The 16,482-nt window shown below is 32.3% G+C and overlaps 3 protein-coding genes and 1 long non-coding RNA gene across 8 annotated transcripts in view; 2 read left to right on the top strand and 2 right to left on the bottom strand.

The window, feature by feature from the left end:
- Positions 1-16,482, bottom strand: part of LOC143362981 (transmembrane ascorbate-dependent reductase CYB561) — a 114,847-nt gene extending 98,365 nt beyond the window's left edge. The window contains exons 1-7 of one of the 4 annotated variants that reach the window (XM_076803549.1): positions 16,439-16,482; positions 15,966-16,109; positions 15,236-15,358; positions 14,891-15,103; positions 14,604-14,812; positions 14,337-14,494; positions 13,502-14,234 (exon numbers count right to left, since the gene is read on the bottom strand). In XM_076803549.1, the coding sequence (XP_076659664.1) occupies positions 14,072-14,234; positions 14,337-14,494; positions 14,604-14,812; positions 14,891-15,103; positions 15,236-15,275 (783 nt within the window). In that variant the 5' untranslated portion in view covers positions 15,276-15,358; positions 15,966-16,109; positions 16,439-16,482 and the 3' untranslated portion in view covers positions 13,502-14,071. Of the gene's footprint in view, positions 1-13,501; positions 14,235-14,336; positions 14,495-14,603; positions 14,813-14,890; positions 15,104-15,235; positions 15,359-15,684; positions 15,707-15,965; positions 16,236-16,438 lie in introns of those variants that run through there. The other 3 variants (XR_013083717.1, XM_076803551.1, XM_076803550.1) reach the window with 3 other exon arrangements.
- LOC143362967 (uncharacterized) lies at positions 2,863-3,636 on the top strand. The gene is made up of 2 exons (XR_013083715.1): positions 2,863-2,975; positions 3,467-3,636. It is a non-coding gene; the product is annotated as an uncharacterized LOC143362967 (long non-coding RNA).
- Positions 3,512-8,013, top strand: Eif3j (eukaryotic translation initiation factor 3 subunit J). Its single transcript, XM_076803520.1, has 6 exons — positions 3,512-3,665; positions 3,758-3,840; positions 4,389-4,502; positions 4,803-4,941; positions 6,559-6,726; positions 7,034-8,013. Exons 1-6 carry the CDS (start codon positions 3,650-3,652, stop codon positions 7,225-7,227), a joined length of 714 nt encoding a protein of 237 aa, XP_076659635.1. The 5' UTR covers positions 3,512-3,649; the 3' UTR covers positions 7,228-8,013.
- LOC143362965 (chitinase-3-like protein 2) lies at positions 9,017-12,851 on the bottom strand. Of its 2 annotated transcripts, none has more exons than XM_076803518.1 (6): positions 12,660-12,850; positions 11,240-11,506; positions 10,876-11,157; positions 10,566-10,802; positions 10,066-10,489; positions 9,017-9,740 (listed from the first exon to the last, which is right to left on the bottom strand). In XM_076803518.1, exons 1-6 carry the CDS (start codon positions 12,716-12,718, stop codon positions 9,597-9,599), a joined length of 1,413 nt encoding a protein of 470 aa, XP_076659633.1. In that variant the 5' UTR covers positions 12,719-12,850; the 3' UTR covers positions 9,017-9,596. The 2 variants fall into 2 exon arrangements, with proteins under 2 accessions (XP_076659633.1, XP_076659634.1); XM_076803519.1 differs by having other exon boundaries at positions 9,602-9,740; positions 10,215-10,489; positions 12,660-12,851.

Raw genomic sequence — 16,482 nt, 5'->3', positions numbered from 1 at the left:
GAAATAAAAATTTCGAATAACGAATGAAAGATAAAAAAATTTGTATTAAAATTTGAAAGTTAAAATTACAATCTCATTAAAGACGGTCCAAATGCTCTAGATAAGCTCTAGAAGTCATTCGTATTAACAATATTGTTCTGATTAAAAACATAAAAGCATAAAAAAATAAAAGCATGTATTAATAAATAGATTAAAAACATGAAGCATCATTTGGACTGTCTTTAATGAGATTGTAATTTTTATCGTAACATTACGTATCGGTGAAATTTGTCCTAATCCCACAGGCATTCTGTGCCCCTTAGCTCTTTTATCTGGGGTTATATTGGGAGGGCTAGTTTCTGACACCCTCAAGCGTGTACCTGTCGAAAGACCCAGAAGCTAGACCGCCGAAGGGTGTAACATTGTGCAAGGTCAGGTATATCGGTAAGACAATCCCGATGGAATGTCATAATCTTTTTTGTTTTCCATTATTTTTTCATGAAACCTCTCTCAACACATTTGTGGAATGTTTCTGATAAAAATGACACCAAACATGGTATAATTTGTATCATATTTACTACGCATTCGTACATTTGTTCGAAGCGACGATGTTTCAGATTTCAGAGAATGACTGTGTTTCGCACCGAGGCTGCATGCCAGCTCTTTCGTCTTCGGCAGGACACTATCGGAGAACGGGTAATTTATGACGCCCCCAAGTGTCTACCTTTCAAAGGGGCCAGAAGCTAGACCGCCGAAGAGTGTAACATTATGCGGGGTCAGGTATATCGGTGAGACAATACTAATGCAATGTCCCAATTCTTTTGTTTTTCATAATATATTCATGAAACTTCTCTCAACACATTCGCGTCATTTTCCTGATAAAATTGACACCAAACATGATATAATTTGGATCATATTTACTAGGCAATCGTACATTCGTGCGAAGCGGTGATGTTTCAGACTTTAGAGAATGACTGTGTTTTGCACCGAGGTTACAGGAAAGTTCTTTCGTCTTCGGCGGGACAGTGTCGTGGGAGGGCTAATTTATGACACCCTCCAGTGTCAATGTCACGGCACGGAGTTATAGAAAGCAAATTTTTACTGAAAATATTTAGAATGCGTTCACTTGTATCTAGAGATAAAAACTAGAAAAGAATCATTTATTTAAATATAGTTTGTCAAACCATTTGTTACATTTCGCAAACAATAATTTTTACGGATTTTCGAGGGATTCAGCATGTTAGGTTGATCCTTTTATCTAGTGCGAATCATTACTGAAAATTCACATCCCTGTATTATAGAGAAATGGGTTGCGGAATTCCAGACCCTTCCAGCCCTCGTAGGCACACGTACACGCCGACCAGGCGGTGTGTGAGTGTGCCGCCATGTCAGTTCCCATAGCCTCCCTGAGAAACGACGTGCTGCCGAATATTGCTAACCATTTCTCGATGATGCAAAAGTACGACTTCTGAGGACCTTTCCACCCTAGATAGAACTTTCATCTAGCTCTTTTCACCATTGACAAGTCCCGTGACTGCATTATTGGGAAATATTTCCAGGCATCCCTGACCCTTGCGATCGCCGTCGGCACACGTACACGCTGATCAGGCGGTGTGTGAGTGTGCCGCGGCACGGCTATTCGAACGAAGCTACGACAGCGCCATCCACGTTGTCGTACGTCCGTACATTCTCTCTTCCTCTGTTTTACCAATACAGTGTGTTGCTCGATACTGAACTTTGGAAAACGTTCCTAGCTCCCCTACTGGACAGAAATGTTACTATTTAGCTTCCTCTAGCGGCCGTTCGTTCTTTCATAGCGTGACGATCATTATTGTGTCGGGGCATTTGGAGCTTGCCCTGGTCAGGTTCGGTTCCCTCCCCTTAAGAAGAGTGAGGGGACAGGAACTAAATAAAAACACAAGAAAGATGCGAATCATTGGAAAGGTATGGAAAGGTAGAACTGAGTAGAACAGGCCGACATATCGACTAACTTTTCTCGTGCATGCACGCTCAAAACATTAACGTATCTATATTATGAGGAAAAGATAACGGGGCAGTGATATTGGCGGGAAAGTATCGAAATAATCTCTTGCGAGACGAGACGGGTGTCCTACGAGTTTATGATAAGTTATTGTTAAAATTTTATTATACAATGGCAGCTAATATTGGAGAAGGAACTACAAAGAGGTGTAGAGTTCGCTATTTTCAAAATCAAATCATAATTTTTAAATATTTTGCAGAGTGATTAAGGTACCCTATTTTATCCAGAATTTTACTTCACTGAGGCTAAAATCGCCGCGCATGTTGGCCAATATCTCAGCATTAGCCGGAGCATGTGATGTGGCAACACCGCATGCAGACAGAACATCAGTCTGATCAGCTGGTCCGATCAACTTGGATCAACTACTAGTCCAGTAATAGCATATAGAGGCGGCCGTGATACAATGCGAACGACTAATGACAGCTTTGCTAAATTTACCATGTTCCGACCTATGCTAGAGACGGCCGTGGTAGAACACATAAGTAATGGGGGATGAGCAAATAATAATGCAAACTCTGTGAGGATAAATTTGAAAATTTCGAACAATTATATATATAATAACAAAGTTTGGAGAATTAGAAAGAGGAATAACGATGAGAGAAGTACATACAGGGTGTCCCAAAAATGTTGTACTTCCTTGAACGGTGTGATTCCTGAGATCATTTAAAGTAACTTTTTACTTTACGAAAATGTTCTTCACGGTTCTGTTAAGGACTTATCAATGAAAAACACAGATCAATCAGAACGCAAGTACAGCGGACATTGACGTTGGTATTGGCCGAGAAGGAATCCGTCTGCTGTAGACATACACTCTGATTGGTCAGTGCTTTTTGTTAATATCGAAAGGAAAAAGTTACGTCAAATAACCTCAAGAATCATCCCTTTCAAGGAAGTACACCAGTTTTGGGACACCCCGTATACAGTTAGTTAAGAAAATGATAGGACGGTAGAATGGGTGAGAAAGTTGATTAAAAAAAAAAAGGGAAAGGATTGAAAGAAAGGGATAACTAATTATTAGATGTCCAAATAAATAACGAAAGATTAATGGAGATTGATATAATTAAAAGAAATGATGTAATGATGAACGAGTCGGGACATACGGAAAGATATGATGTGAATGTAAAGATATAGATTATAATATTTGGAACATCGCATCAATAAATGGTTCCAATACTTAATACTAATATATGTATTTTATATTTAACATTTTATACACACAATTTTTAAGTACATCATAAATGCAGCGAACATAGATTGGACCTCGAAATACGTGAGCTTTAATCCTAAAAAGTTGTGCTCTTTGAAATTCAAAATTTGTTGATATAAAAAGAATAATTTAGTCATTGCCGAATTTTCGTCATCAGTTTATTTTCATCTTGCCAATTTTCTACTTAACAATTGTCTGTTTTACGCAATCGCTGTCTGCGGTATTGCTTTTATATATAGAGTATCCAATCTTTAAAACATGTGATTTGAGTTGCACCACCACTATCTTGCAAGAAAGGCACACGCTTTCCTCGCGCAGTATGGCCCGCTCGATTCCAGTCGTAATCTGTTCGACCACGTTAGCTCAAAGAGGTTTTCTTTCATTTACGAACGAAATCGCCCGTAAATAATCGAAGATTCATCATGGATGACGAATGGGGTATGAAATGATTGATATACAAACGTATTGCCTAGTGCATCACCACACTTCGATTCAAGGCAACAAAATGATTTTAACCTTCAACATTGCAGATGTCGAAAACGCTGAGGCGAAATTCAACATCGATATCAGATCCAACAAGTGGGAGGGCGAAGACGAAGAGGAAGACGTTAAGGTTCTACTTTAACAATTTTCTGTTATAGTTTCAATAACTCGTTTTTCAAATTTTGTTAGTCAGCCAATCAGTTCATAAGTATGGTTAACCCTACATGCTGTGGCTTAACACGAGACCAGTAGTACGACAGTTAATTACTGGCGAACAGACTTGAAGTTCGCTGTGAATGAAGCTGAATCGAAAATTCGAATTGAAATTCCAGAAAATAATTTAAATTCTTATTAGAATTGAATACCTAGTACTTACACGATTGGTCATCTTGAATTAAGATAGAATTAAATGGACCTCAAAATAGATCAAATTTGAGTCAACGTAAACATTAAGTTTAACAATAACGATATAACAACTGGTAGTACAGTGTACAGCAATTACTGGATTCACATTTAAAATTAACATTGGTGAAAGTTTAATCGACTCAAATCTAAATTAAGAAGTTAAATACAGATGTCGAAAATGTTTTCCCAGATGATGCTGGATTTCAGAGATTTTGGTGATTAATCATTTTCTATATGTACATACTAATTTTATAACGGAAATTCATTTAACAGGATAGTTGGGAAGATGTTGAAGAAGAGAAGAAAGATGTAGAAAAACCGGCAGAAGTGCCTAAGGCCAAGCCAAAGCCAAAAAAAGCTTTGGCAGAAAGGATTGAAGAACGTGAGGTATTCAAAGATTTAATCTAATTTCTAGAATCTAGAATTTTGATTTGTTTCCGTACTATATACATACTCGTATCACATAACATTAGTTGTTACTATTTATTTAACTTATCCTTTTGTCTGTCTACTATATACAATCACTTAGTAACTTTAAATTCTAACTAAAAAATTAATGAAGAAAATAATTAATGTTTCTATATCTATCTGGATAAATATCTTTGTATTTTTAGTAGAGTAAATAATCTCTAACAAATGAGTATAGTAAAATAATTAAAGTGATATTTCTGTTGTTTCTTATCATAGAAGAAGGCAAGAGAAGAAGCAGAAAGGAAAGTGAAAGAAAAAGAAGAAGCGTTAACACCAGAGGAGAAGAGAGCAGAACAATTGAAACGTCAGAGGCTGCAAGAGGAAGCAGATCTACGACTTGCCATGGAGACATTTGGTTTGTCCAACCTTGTTGATTTTTCTCATCGCAAGCCGCACAGAACCGACAGAAAATGACTGCGTTAGAAACGTTTATGTATTAACTCTTTGCGCTCCTATTTTTATTTAAGTAATACTGTCAATATCAATTTTCAATTAATTATAAACATCTATAGTTAAAAACCTGAAAGTGAAAAAATGAAAAGAGTACTACTATTTCTACTTGCATAATCACTATTTTTCTTCTTGGAGCATTCAATATAATATGTATTAATTTGTTGTTCTATCTGAAATTTGATCTATTTGACTGACTTTACAGGAATAATGAATAATATTGTAAGTTTGCATACATTGACAAGTTGCTGAATTTATAACAAAGGAAAGTGATATAATAAAATCTGTAAAATACAACTAGAATATAAACTTAAGTATAGGTTTATCGTTATTTATTTTACTCAAAGTTTGTTAAATTTTAATTTGAATTTATATTTAAATATTTGTATTTCATAAATTTAAAATGATTTTCAAAAGAATTACAATCATGAAATCTTTTATTGAATCTCGTACTTCTCTTTTAATGTGAAACTTTACTAAGCTGTAAATCGCTTTCAATTTACTTAGAAAATTTGTTTAATTTAATGATTATTAAACATTTCATGGTCATACAGAATGATCTCTGATCTGTCATTGTGAATTAACAAAATTTTTATACACTTTAAGGAATTATTTATTGATGGACTCATTGGACTGCAAAGGGTTGATCCAATATTTATTGCCTGAAAAACGAGTTCTCAATGGCTTAATAATTTTACGCTTTGTCTTTCAAAAACTAATGTAGGATATATCGATCAATATCGAGTATTATTGGTGTAAGAATCGTAACAATTATTTTGTACGTTTTAAATATATATATACTGATCGAAGAAATAAGTAACTATAACCAACATTAAATTTGTGACAGTTTTTTTTTGCTTTCAAAAATACAGTATAAAGTATTTTTTTATGTAAATTTAAAATATAGTTATAAGAATTCTATGAATTTATAAATAGCCTTTATACGCTCAAATATTCTGCATACTTTTTAAATATTATATTACCATAAGAATTAAGACAAGTTTTTGGAAAATGTTTAAATTCTCTGATATTATATTTTCAAAAATGAAGTCATTATTGCAGTTAGAATAATTGCTTTAGCATTATCAAACTTCCAATATTTCCAAATAATAATACATTCAAAAAGAATTGATTTGGCGCCAGGAACTGTACTAGAGACATAATGTATTTAATCGAAGTAATACAGTTTTCAAATAAAGTATGAAATTGTTACTGTGCAAAAAAAAAAAAATAAACATTCCTCTGTCATGAAAAAACAAATCAGACGTGTCTTATTTATCTACATTGATCTCCCGTACCGTTCCTGATGAATACTTCATTTCATTAAAGATTTTGTCAATGGATTTTCTATTAAGAACCTTTTATTAACATAAAGAAACTGTAGCATTTTAGAAAATACATACACGTACAGATAACATTGTTAACCGTTATTATTGAGATGGAAGAATCCACAGAAAAGTATTAACTAATGTATTAATTTAAGTATATGAAGTGAATGTAATTATTATCTCTTTGCTTAAAGGTGTAGCAAACAATGAAAATGTGTTGAGCCTGGACAATACAGTGCCTGACACAAAAGAAGAGTTTGAGCAGTATGGCAGTGTACTTGCAGAAAAAATTAACCAGTTTGCCAAGAATGCCGAATTCCCTCCATTTGCAGAAGAACTTGTTAAAACAGTCGCTCTTAATTGTAAGTACACTCACGTTTTAATTAAATGTACGGTACACACAAGTAAATCATAATCTATATTAGAACAACACATTTGTTAGTCACATTCTAAGTAATAAGAAGTTAATATTTTTCATTTTAATAATATCTAATGATAGCATATTTTTTATGCTACTTCTACTAACATTAAATGCAAATAGCAAACGTCTAAAATCATTTCTTTGTGAAGTAGATTTCATTAATTTGTAAATTGGATAACGAAAAAGTTTATGAGGTTCTATATAAATATTTGTTAATCTGTCTTTAATTTATGTTTGTGCGTTTTCAGTATCCTCAATACACTTGAAGAAAGTGAAAACAATGATTGATAATCTTTTGATCGAAAAACAGAAAGTCGAGAAAGGAGACAAGGCGAAAAAGAACAAGGGCAAAGGAAAGGCGAAACTGAAAATCGAGGGTGAAAATGCTCTGTTGAGCGAATACGGCGACTATGTTTACGATGATTACGACGATTTCATGTAGCGACCTTTTCACTCCATATTCTTATTATTCCCCATCCCCTTTTCTAGTCGCCTAAATACACGCAGATGGTTATTAACATTTTTGCAGATTTTATATCCTTTATTCTCTCTCTCTCTCTCTTTCTCACTGTATACATAAAATGAATACCCTAATTTCATGAATTACTCATTGTTGGTTCAAGGTTGCGATTTTAAAATGTTTTCCTTTAGAATCCCTTATTGTATACATACAGATATTATATATACACATACATATATAGTAAAGACTATTGTATCATCTGACAGATGTAAAAGGATCTTAACACAAAGTGTTATGTGCGTTTCAAATATGAGCGACCGAATTTGTTGATACTCACCGATCGATTACAAGTGTCAATAGCGCCAGAAATTCAATAACACTAACAAAGAACACTTCAGCAATTCTAGCTAACGCGTTTACTGTATCAATGTATAAAACACTCTAGTTATTGTGAACTGTGTTAAGGGAAAAATTCGGAAGTCAAGAGAACACTGTGCAGATAGGGAATTACAAACAACGATCTTTAGAACGCGAGCGTCGCGGAGTAACTGAACCATCGGGTTCGCCAAGCACCGAATTAAAATCGGTGATCGAAGGATCTATCTTTCGAAACCTACTTCCTGCGCATGCGTAAACAATCGTCTTGATGCGAGGAACTGTGTATACACGGTGGTTCCTTATAGTTTTATATTTACATATACGGCGCGTATGGTTTTTGCGATATCTACTAATGTTTAAATAATACTACATAAAAGAATTATGTACTTTGCCCTAGGAGTTCTTGGAAATCCTTACCTTACTAAACATTAAGCATAATTATTGAATGAGATCATAAGTAATTTAATTATACTTTATTAAGCATTTTGTTACATATAATTTTTCACAGAAGGGATGCATAGTGAAAATTGAAAAAAAGTTTAGTTAAAAAGTTTCTTCCAAGTGTGGACGAAGTTTCTTACGTTTAAACCGTATTATCATCATCGAGTTTCTTAACTTACAACAGTAAAACTAAGACTCTCATTGCTTCATTATAATAAAGTTTAACAATATTGTTTTATCTTCTCTTTTCTTTTCTAATAAATTTTACTTGTTAATAAACTTGTTCAACTTCTTTGTAATAACATTGTATATATGTTTTATTACATTAATTTACCAGATCGGTAAATCTGCTTTCTTTCTATTACAATAAATTAATTTTTTATTACAATAGCCTGTTTCTTAGTTTTATTGCAATATTTTCTAATAATATATGTGTTGCGATAATATTAACACAAATGCAGTAAAGCTAGTTCGCTTTAGAATCTATTCATCAAAATGATTGTAATCAATTTATTTTTACTTTATAATAATATGGCACGTTGAAATAGTTTCAACTATTTAAATAGAAACATCTTGATTTTGTTTGGCTTTTAGAACGATAAATTTCTTAAATTATAATTTTACATTTAGTGAAGTTAAAAGAAGTTTATATTAAAATATTTCATATTCTTTTTGCAGACTGTTAAAAACATTGATTACATTTAAAATTGAAAATTGGAAAAGTGCTAATTAATTTCCATAAAATAATTTTACGAGAATATATTTTACAACTATAAGACATTTCTAGAAAATTCTAGCATTCTTCCATTAGTCAACTGAATCGTAAGACTTACTATAAAAAAAGTAAAAAGTTTTTTTACGTATAGATCTTCATTGTAGGAAAATTTAATTGAATAACTTCATTGATGTAATATTTTAAACAAAGGAATGAAATTAAGAGTAAAAAATAAAGTATGTTCAAAAATAAAATTTATTGAAATCATAACTGTAATAAAAGTTAAGTAAACTAATTGAATACAGTGTATAAGGGCTTAGTGTCTATACAGTAAATTTGTATATAACTTACGTAAGGTGGAAACGTGCAAATTCTTCCCCACTATTTCATACGATATGATTATATATCATAAAACAAACCATGAGCATACACATATTTAATGTATATAAAAAAAAATCATATCATATTTTTGTAACAAGGAAGAAAATACATTATGTTCAGCTTAAGAACATTGATTTAAAATCATGATTGTACTTTCAGGTATATCTATAATCGTATATATGTAAGTAATAATTGGAAGTACTAGGTGGGAGTACTTCCAAGTAAAGGAAAGTTATGGGCCTCTTTATAAAATAAAAGTGATGTATCGATTAAACTAAATTATCAATTTTTTACTGTAAAAATTTAGGACAACACTATAGAGAAAAAGTATTTTGAAATGGCATTTCCAATTAAAGCTTGATTGTTTCATCGGGAATGGAACGTTTCTGTTCGGAATGTAAATAAATAATTAAGAAGAATTAACTACCAAATGCGTTTAGTCCTCCTGATGCCTGAGAACCTCTGTAATGGTACGAGTTAAAGGAAAAGACTCGTTCATTTTACACAAGCAATTCCAGTCATCAACGTTCAAAGAGAAAATCATTGCACCTCCAAAGTTGTTTGCACGAATCCATTCAGCCTGAAAGAACAAGAAATATTGTATCAAAATAAAACTAAAATGCTGATTCGGTGTGCTTTACTGCTTTCAAACAAGCGTCAGTGTGTGCTTTGAACTGACTGGTGCCAGATGTTTCAATACTCTTTAAAAAAGGTAATTTGTATACCGTTCGTCGCGTTGGTTCTGTACCTGCCCGTCATAAAAATTAAGGTACCCCATAAAATCTTTATTGAAACATCTGGCACCATCAAGTTTCAAAGACTGAAACATGCCTATTCAAAGTTAAAATTTATGTACATATGTTTTGCACTGCAATTTCTTATGTGTTCAAAAATTGTATGCACACCTTATCACGTACACTTGCGACATCGTCATACGATATCCATTCTTTGTCTTTATAAGCATATGGAACTTTACTTTCATTATCGAAAACGCTCTTTGCACCGTTTTGAAGGAACTGACAAACTTCAAAATAGGCAACAAAACCCAGGGTACCTAGTTTTCCAACGCCGTTCGTTGGAGCGAGTAAGCCATGATTAAGCGGGTTATCCAATGAATAAGTGTGACCAAAAGTAGGTATGCCGATTATTATTTTTTCTTTTGGCATGCCTTTCGAGAACCAATAGTGAGCTGAGAAATTAACATTTAACGTAGAAAGATACCCAGAGTCTGTAGAGCATGGTAATAACGGTGCATTGAGTCCGGTGATTGGATAATACCAAACATAAAAATGGTAATCGTAGGACATAAGGTTTATAAAATCCACGTACCTGAAATTATTAATAGTTATTATTAGTACACATTACAATAATGTAAATAAGCAATTATAATTTAGAAATGATTTACTTTGCCATCTCTGGAACATCATAACTTTGCTCAACAATGGCTTCAGGAGCAGCCACGGCAACAGAAAGAATTAACGTTTCTTTGGCTCGTTGAAATTCTCTTCGTAATTCTTCTAAAAGTTGCGTGAAATGGAGCTTTTCACGATCGTCAGCTCCAAGCCATGCTGGAAATTCCCAATCTAAATCTAAGCCATCAAAACCAAATGACTTCGTCACATTTAAAACAGACCTTATAAATCTGTAATAAATATTGATTGCATTCAACACGGGTGTTCTACATTTAGATACGATAAAAAACCAATGTGTATTACCTTTTCCTATTAGTGTGATTCTTTACCATTTCCGAAAAGCCCAAGTGGAGCTCGCTACTACCGCCGACACTTATCATGACCCTCAATTCAGGTTGCATCTTCTTGTAGGCGACAACGTCTTTGTAGATTGATGTATCGTTGCCCAGATCGAGGCTGCAGTTCACCACGCTCGCAAAACCCACGATAATATGCGTACAAAGATTAGGGTCAATGTGCGACGGACGGAGCTCCCAGAGCGTGTTCAGGTAGTCCGATATGGTGTAATAACAGACAATGATCTGCCTGTAAATTTCGCATAGCATTATAAGCATTATTTATTTCTTATGTGGCAAAATCAATAAGAATATTACTGTAAATATATTGCCTTGTGGAGTTGGTGTAGAACTGCTGTGACGTACTGATGGTGTTGTTCCTGTCCGCATTCTGGTTCTTCTTCGTCGACTCGGCGTACATCCAAGCCCGACGTAGCCACGTAGCAATCTTGGCATCTTCAACTAATGCTTCTGTGTCTAGTGTCTCAACTTTTTCAGAACTTAGAATGAGAATTCCAATCCAGGCGCGAGTTACAAAAAGGATTCCTAGTATTAATGATATCAGCACCAAGCACAGTACTTGTGTCTTCCAACGAGGTCTAAAACAATACATATAAATTTCTTCTAAGTTTGACTGTTAATTTAAACAAATTTAATGTGAAAAAATTATTAACATTTATTTATATTTTACAAGTGTGCAGTCGAATAAGACTACAACAAATGTAAACAATTTCAATGTGATTAAAAAATGATATTTTTATGTGTTAAACTGATAAATGATGTCAAACATAAAGTTCTAGTCAACTTCAGATGCACTTATGTTCAGTTTCAACCCAAGAAAGCTTCTTGTGCCATAGTAAATATAGAACAATCAATATGCCACACCTGTAACTTTTGATATACACCTACATATATGTTCACACATACATCAGAGGCTATGAGAGAACAGAGAAAAAGAAATGAAAATTATAAAATAAATGGTTTTATATTAATATACATAAAGCAATGAAAATCATAATGATGAAACAAAAAATTTGTGTATAACATTGATTTGTTTATAAATGATTAGATCAGCCTTGTAAATCTCATTGTTAAATATCCTCGTTCATAAACATTGATCAATGCTATGGTATCAATTTGATAAGATATATACATATCAAGATCATGACATACAAATTTTTTGAAAGTACATGATTCTAAAATATTATATTACTATGGACCTGTGTATAAATAAAATGTTATACTTTACGTATACGTTTAAAAATATTAACAAGGATTATAAAATTATTAATAGCACAAAAATGTATTTGTGTGCATTTTATATTATATGCTGAACATATAATATATCGAATACATTTCCTTTTATCCATAAAAAATTCAAAAGACGTCACAAAATGTAAATTATCGATAAAAAATTTATATATTGCTATATTTAGAAAGGAAATAATACTTTACGAAGGTTCAATGAAACTCGTACACTAAAGTGGAACACAAATAATTATATTGACTTTACAAATCTTATCACATCGTTATTAAATAATATTATTCTTTAGTGAATCAATAGCCTCCGTTTCATATTTCTAATGAATAATGTGCGCTTTTAAAAAATAAATAAGAAAATTCTATCATTCTGCATAGCGAATAATCAAGCTGCATTTATGGAAGTAGAGTTGCATTCAAGGCTTGCATGACATGCATGTCCATACACATGATACGCAATGATTTAAGTAGGAAGTTAAAAATATGACTTACTGGCGGACGTCGGTTAACAATTCATACTTGGCCTGAGGCACAGGAATTTGGTTAACCATTGAACGCACAATGTTCGTCGTGATTGACGCTTGAGGACGCTAGCCCTCGAGGGTGTCTTACCACTTTTATTACTACACCCCGTGCGATAATATAAGTACTAACCCATATATGTACATATGGAACACTGCATGTGTGTTACGTAGAAGCACCGAGGATAAGGTTTTACTGCGCATAACACCCCTGAGTAGCGGGAAAATTTCAAACGTCTAACACCGAGAGGCTCGAACACTTCTAACCCTTTAAATGTTTAAAGTATTTAATTCTCTTGCCTGATTGCAATTTGAAAGAAACTGTTATCGTCTGTTCTTGGAAAGAAGATATATGAAATACGTTTACAGACATCATAGCTGTTCACACCACTCCCACTTTGCGATTTATAGTGGATTTTCAAAATGGATTTCAAAAACGCAATAACTCAATTAATATATTTATAGTATTATTTTTTTTACTACATTCATAAATAGAGAGTAATTTTGCTTTTCAGCGTCGGAAAATAAGCATTTAACACTAAACCTACCACCGCCGATCATAATGACCGGTCCTCTCAGCGGCTCGCTGGCAATAAAACTGGTTATTAGCCGTATTATAATATGCATATACCTAGATGCCTACCTACGAATACATTGTCCCTGTACCCAGTGTTAACTATTTAATTGCTTTGTTTTTATGGGTCAGATGGACTTCTTCTAGGACACTGGGGTTTTTAAAAACCATTTTCAGGTAAAATTACGATTGCTTTAGAATTTTCTATTCTATTCTCTACTGGAGTAAAAATCACGAAATGAACGTGTGCGAAGGTTATATATTTTTGACAATAAGTACATATATTATGATAATCACATATAATACGCAATCTTTGTAGATTCACACAGCTTTTATACACCAACGCTTGTATAAGTAAATGAAGTTTGAACACTGTGTTATACATTAGTAACTTAGGACTAGTTTCAGAATTAGTTTCAATATTGCTTCCATAGTAAATAAAATTATAAAATAGCACCATAGTTACTTACAAACAATAAAACTATTAAAACAGACCCTCAAGTGAAGTAAAAATATACTATTGTATATAATAGTAAAACTTTGTATAGTAATATCGGCAATATAAGATCCATGTTAAGTACAGTTCAATATATAGGTTAATTAAAACTGTATGTTACGAGTATAGTTTTTTCGAAAGATATGTAACAGTAAATTGTATAATTTAAAAATGTTAAATTGAAACTGTGTACATAAATGAATCGAATATTTTGTAAATAGCATAAAAATGTGGAAGATCTGATATATATATATCAAGGATTTTCCTTGGAGAATTTAGATGTGTTTTCAAATTTTTGTGCTGCAATCAATATTTACTGACTTCTTCCTCTAACTAGAGCTTCATCTTCAGGTTTGGGAAAACGTTTGTATCGTTCTTGTGATACTAGATAAACAGCCACTCCGCCAAAGAGAATTATTAGGAGTCCAATTACATTAATCACGATAGCTTCACTTACAAGTTTTGAGTATTCGCCCCTAAAAATTATAAATAATGTTACATTAAATAAAATATGAATCCATTGTGATGAAAAAGCACAAATTGTACATGGATGGTAAGGACTAAAAAACTATACTTACTTTAATGTGAAAATGGCCTTTTCATTAAGTCCTAAAAGACAAGAAGCAATTACACCAACAAAGCCTGCAATTCCAAAGTATACATGAATTGGCATATAGGATGCACGTAGTGGAACTTGTAATCCAGGGTAGAAAAAAGACGAAAATCCAGCAAGCCACTGAAACATTGAAACAATTTATTGTTGTACTCTTCACATATAATTTCAAGATATTATAATAATAAATAATAATTAAGATACTATACGATAAAAATCATTTCTCTCATACCTGGCAGCAGAACAAAATTACGCTAGTAAGCCCGACCCAGCTATGGAGACTGTACATGTTTGGAATTGGCTCTTTACTTAAGTTGTGACTATCAAACACAGCGACTAGAGCAATTATTACTAATACAATTATAAATAACATTATGCTGCCATGAATCAACTTCAGGCGACGTTTTCGAGCGTTTCTTTGAGTTCTGTATATTAACATCCCTAAAAGCATTAGAAACATTAAATAAAACATGGAATAAAAACAGGCTTGATTTTATTTGTAAGAATTTAAAACTGTACCATTTGCATAAAGGAAGACAAATCCAATCACCATTAACAAAGGATGCCAATTAAATTCTAACTCTGGATTAGATCTCCAAGCAAAACCACCTCTGTAATTGTTACACCAAACAGCAACAAAGATTATCAGTATCGCTCCAATAACTTCCATGACAATTGTAAGAGGTTTGAAACCCTCTAAAGACACAGGTTGTTCTCCGATTTGCTCCATATCTGCAAAATTAATGTGATAATTATGTCATTGAAGTTACAAAGTGTTGGAATGAACCAAATATAATTGAGAAAATATATGAATTTTTTTTTAAATGCATAAAATATTTTGCGATATAAAATTAAATAACATACCTAAACATACTTGATAATCATATGGATAGTCTGTTGGCATGGTACAATTAAATAAAATAAACTCTTTACTCAAAAAAACTCTAAATGTTCTTTATTTATGCAATACTGCTTGGAACAATCCACCTATTATTTGTAATGAATTCTTTATTTATGTAGTATATTAGGTTTCTAATTAAGAACATTATGTTTAAACATACATCTACATTTTTATAATTGTTTAAGTTCAGATAACATTTACTTTGTTTTGTAGTAACTACATTTGTAAAAATAACCAGTTTTTAAAAATAATATTCGCAATAACGATGGAGTAACTAAACACATATAGTTATTGTTATTAAAAAACAAAAATACATTCCTATTACATATAACAAAAATTTATAATTTTTCATATGTTAAAAACAATTAAACATAATGTAATGATAATTATAATTAGTAACATCTTTGAATACCTTTCATTTCTTGAAGTAGTAAAATTAACAATATTTACGCAGTTTTCATTCAATATGTACTATTTCTTGATTTATGAACTGCGTATTTCTTAAACGACTTTCAACAAGTGTCAGTCGCATTAATGTCGCTAATAATGGTTTACAAAGTAGGTTAGATTTCATGAAATATTATTTTATACACAATGATATCGAGGATGTGGAGTGCATATTAATTCAACCGAAAGGAAAAGTCAACAAAGTCTTGTTTAATGAACAGCAAAATATAAAATTTGACGATTTACCTGTAGATTCGCTACGAGAAAGTTTGAAGCGAATGGCAACTGGTACCACGTAGAGCACCGATGACGTAAAATAAATTATCGATTTTCCTCAATCCTCCTACACTAGAATGTTTAAACGTATCGCACTTTTGATCAACACAGCAACTGATAATAATTATACAATAAATATTAGTATAGTTTCAATTTCATTGTAACTATATTTCATAATGAATAAAAATGAGAAAACAAGTAAAATTAAAACTATGCACTTGTTAGAAATAAATTTTCATGGAAAAAGCTGAAACAGATTGTATATATATATATATATATGTATCCGTGACCTTACTTATATAGGTTTATATTAAAAACATAATATTGAAATATTTTACGGAAATGTTGTAATAGAAAAAAATGGTATTGAATTATACAACAGAATTAATTTTTATTTCTCTTAAAAATTAACATGGAAATTAAAAATGGAATTTTTTGCTTACGATAATTCTAAACTACCAACACCGTAGATGCACTCTGCAATTTA

Source organism: Halictus rubicundus, chromosome 18, assembly GCF_050948215.1.
Source record: "Halictus rubicundus isolate RS-2024b chromosome 18, iyHalRubi1_principal, whole genome shotgun sequence".
In the NCBI taxonomy this organism is placed as follows: Eukaryota; Metazoa; Arthropoda; class Insecta; order Hymenoptera; family Halictidae; genus Halictus; species Halictus rubicundus.
This window is presented reverse-complemented; position numbering and strand designations above follow the sequence as displayed.

Excerpts from the sequence above, each read along its gene's own strand:
- Eif3j (XM_076803520.1), top strand. Across the intron at positions 3,841-4,388 it reads ACGAAGAGGAAGACGTTAAG|GATAGTTGGGAAGATGTTGA; the intron begins GTTCTACTTTAA and ends TTCATTTAACAG. Across the intron at positions 6,727-7,033 it reads TAAAACAGTCGCTCTTAATT|TATCCTCAATACACTTGAAG; the intron begins GTAAGTACACTC and ends GTGCGTTTTCAG.
- LOC143362965 (XM_076803518.1), bottom strand. The coding sequence starts at position 12,718 with ATGGTTAACCAAATTCCTGTGCCTCAGGCCAAGTATGAATTGTTAACC. Across the intron at positions 11,158-11,239 it reads TTCTACACCAACTCCACAAG|GCAGATCATTGTCTGTTATT; the intron begins GCAATATATTTA and ends CGAAATTTACAG. Across the intron at positions 10,803-10,875 it reads AATCACACTAATAGGAAAAG|ATTTATAAGGTCTGTTTTAA; the intron begins GTAATACACATT and ends TATTTATTACAG.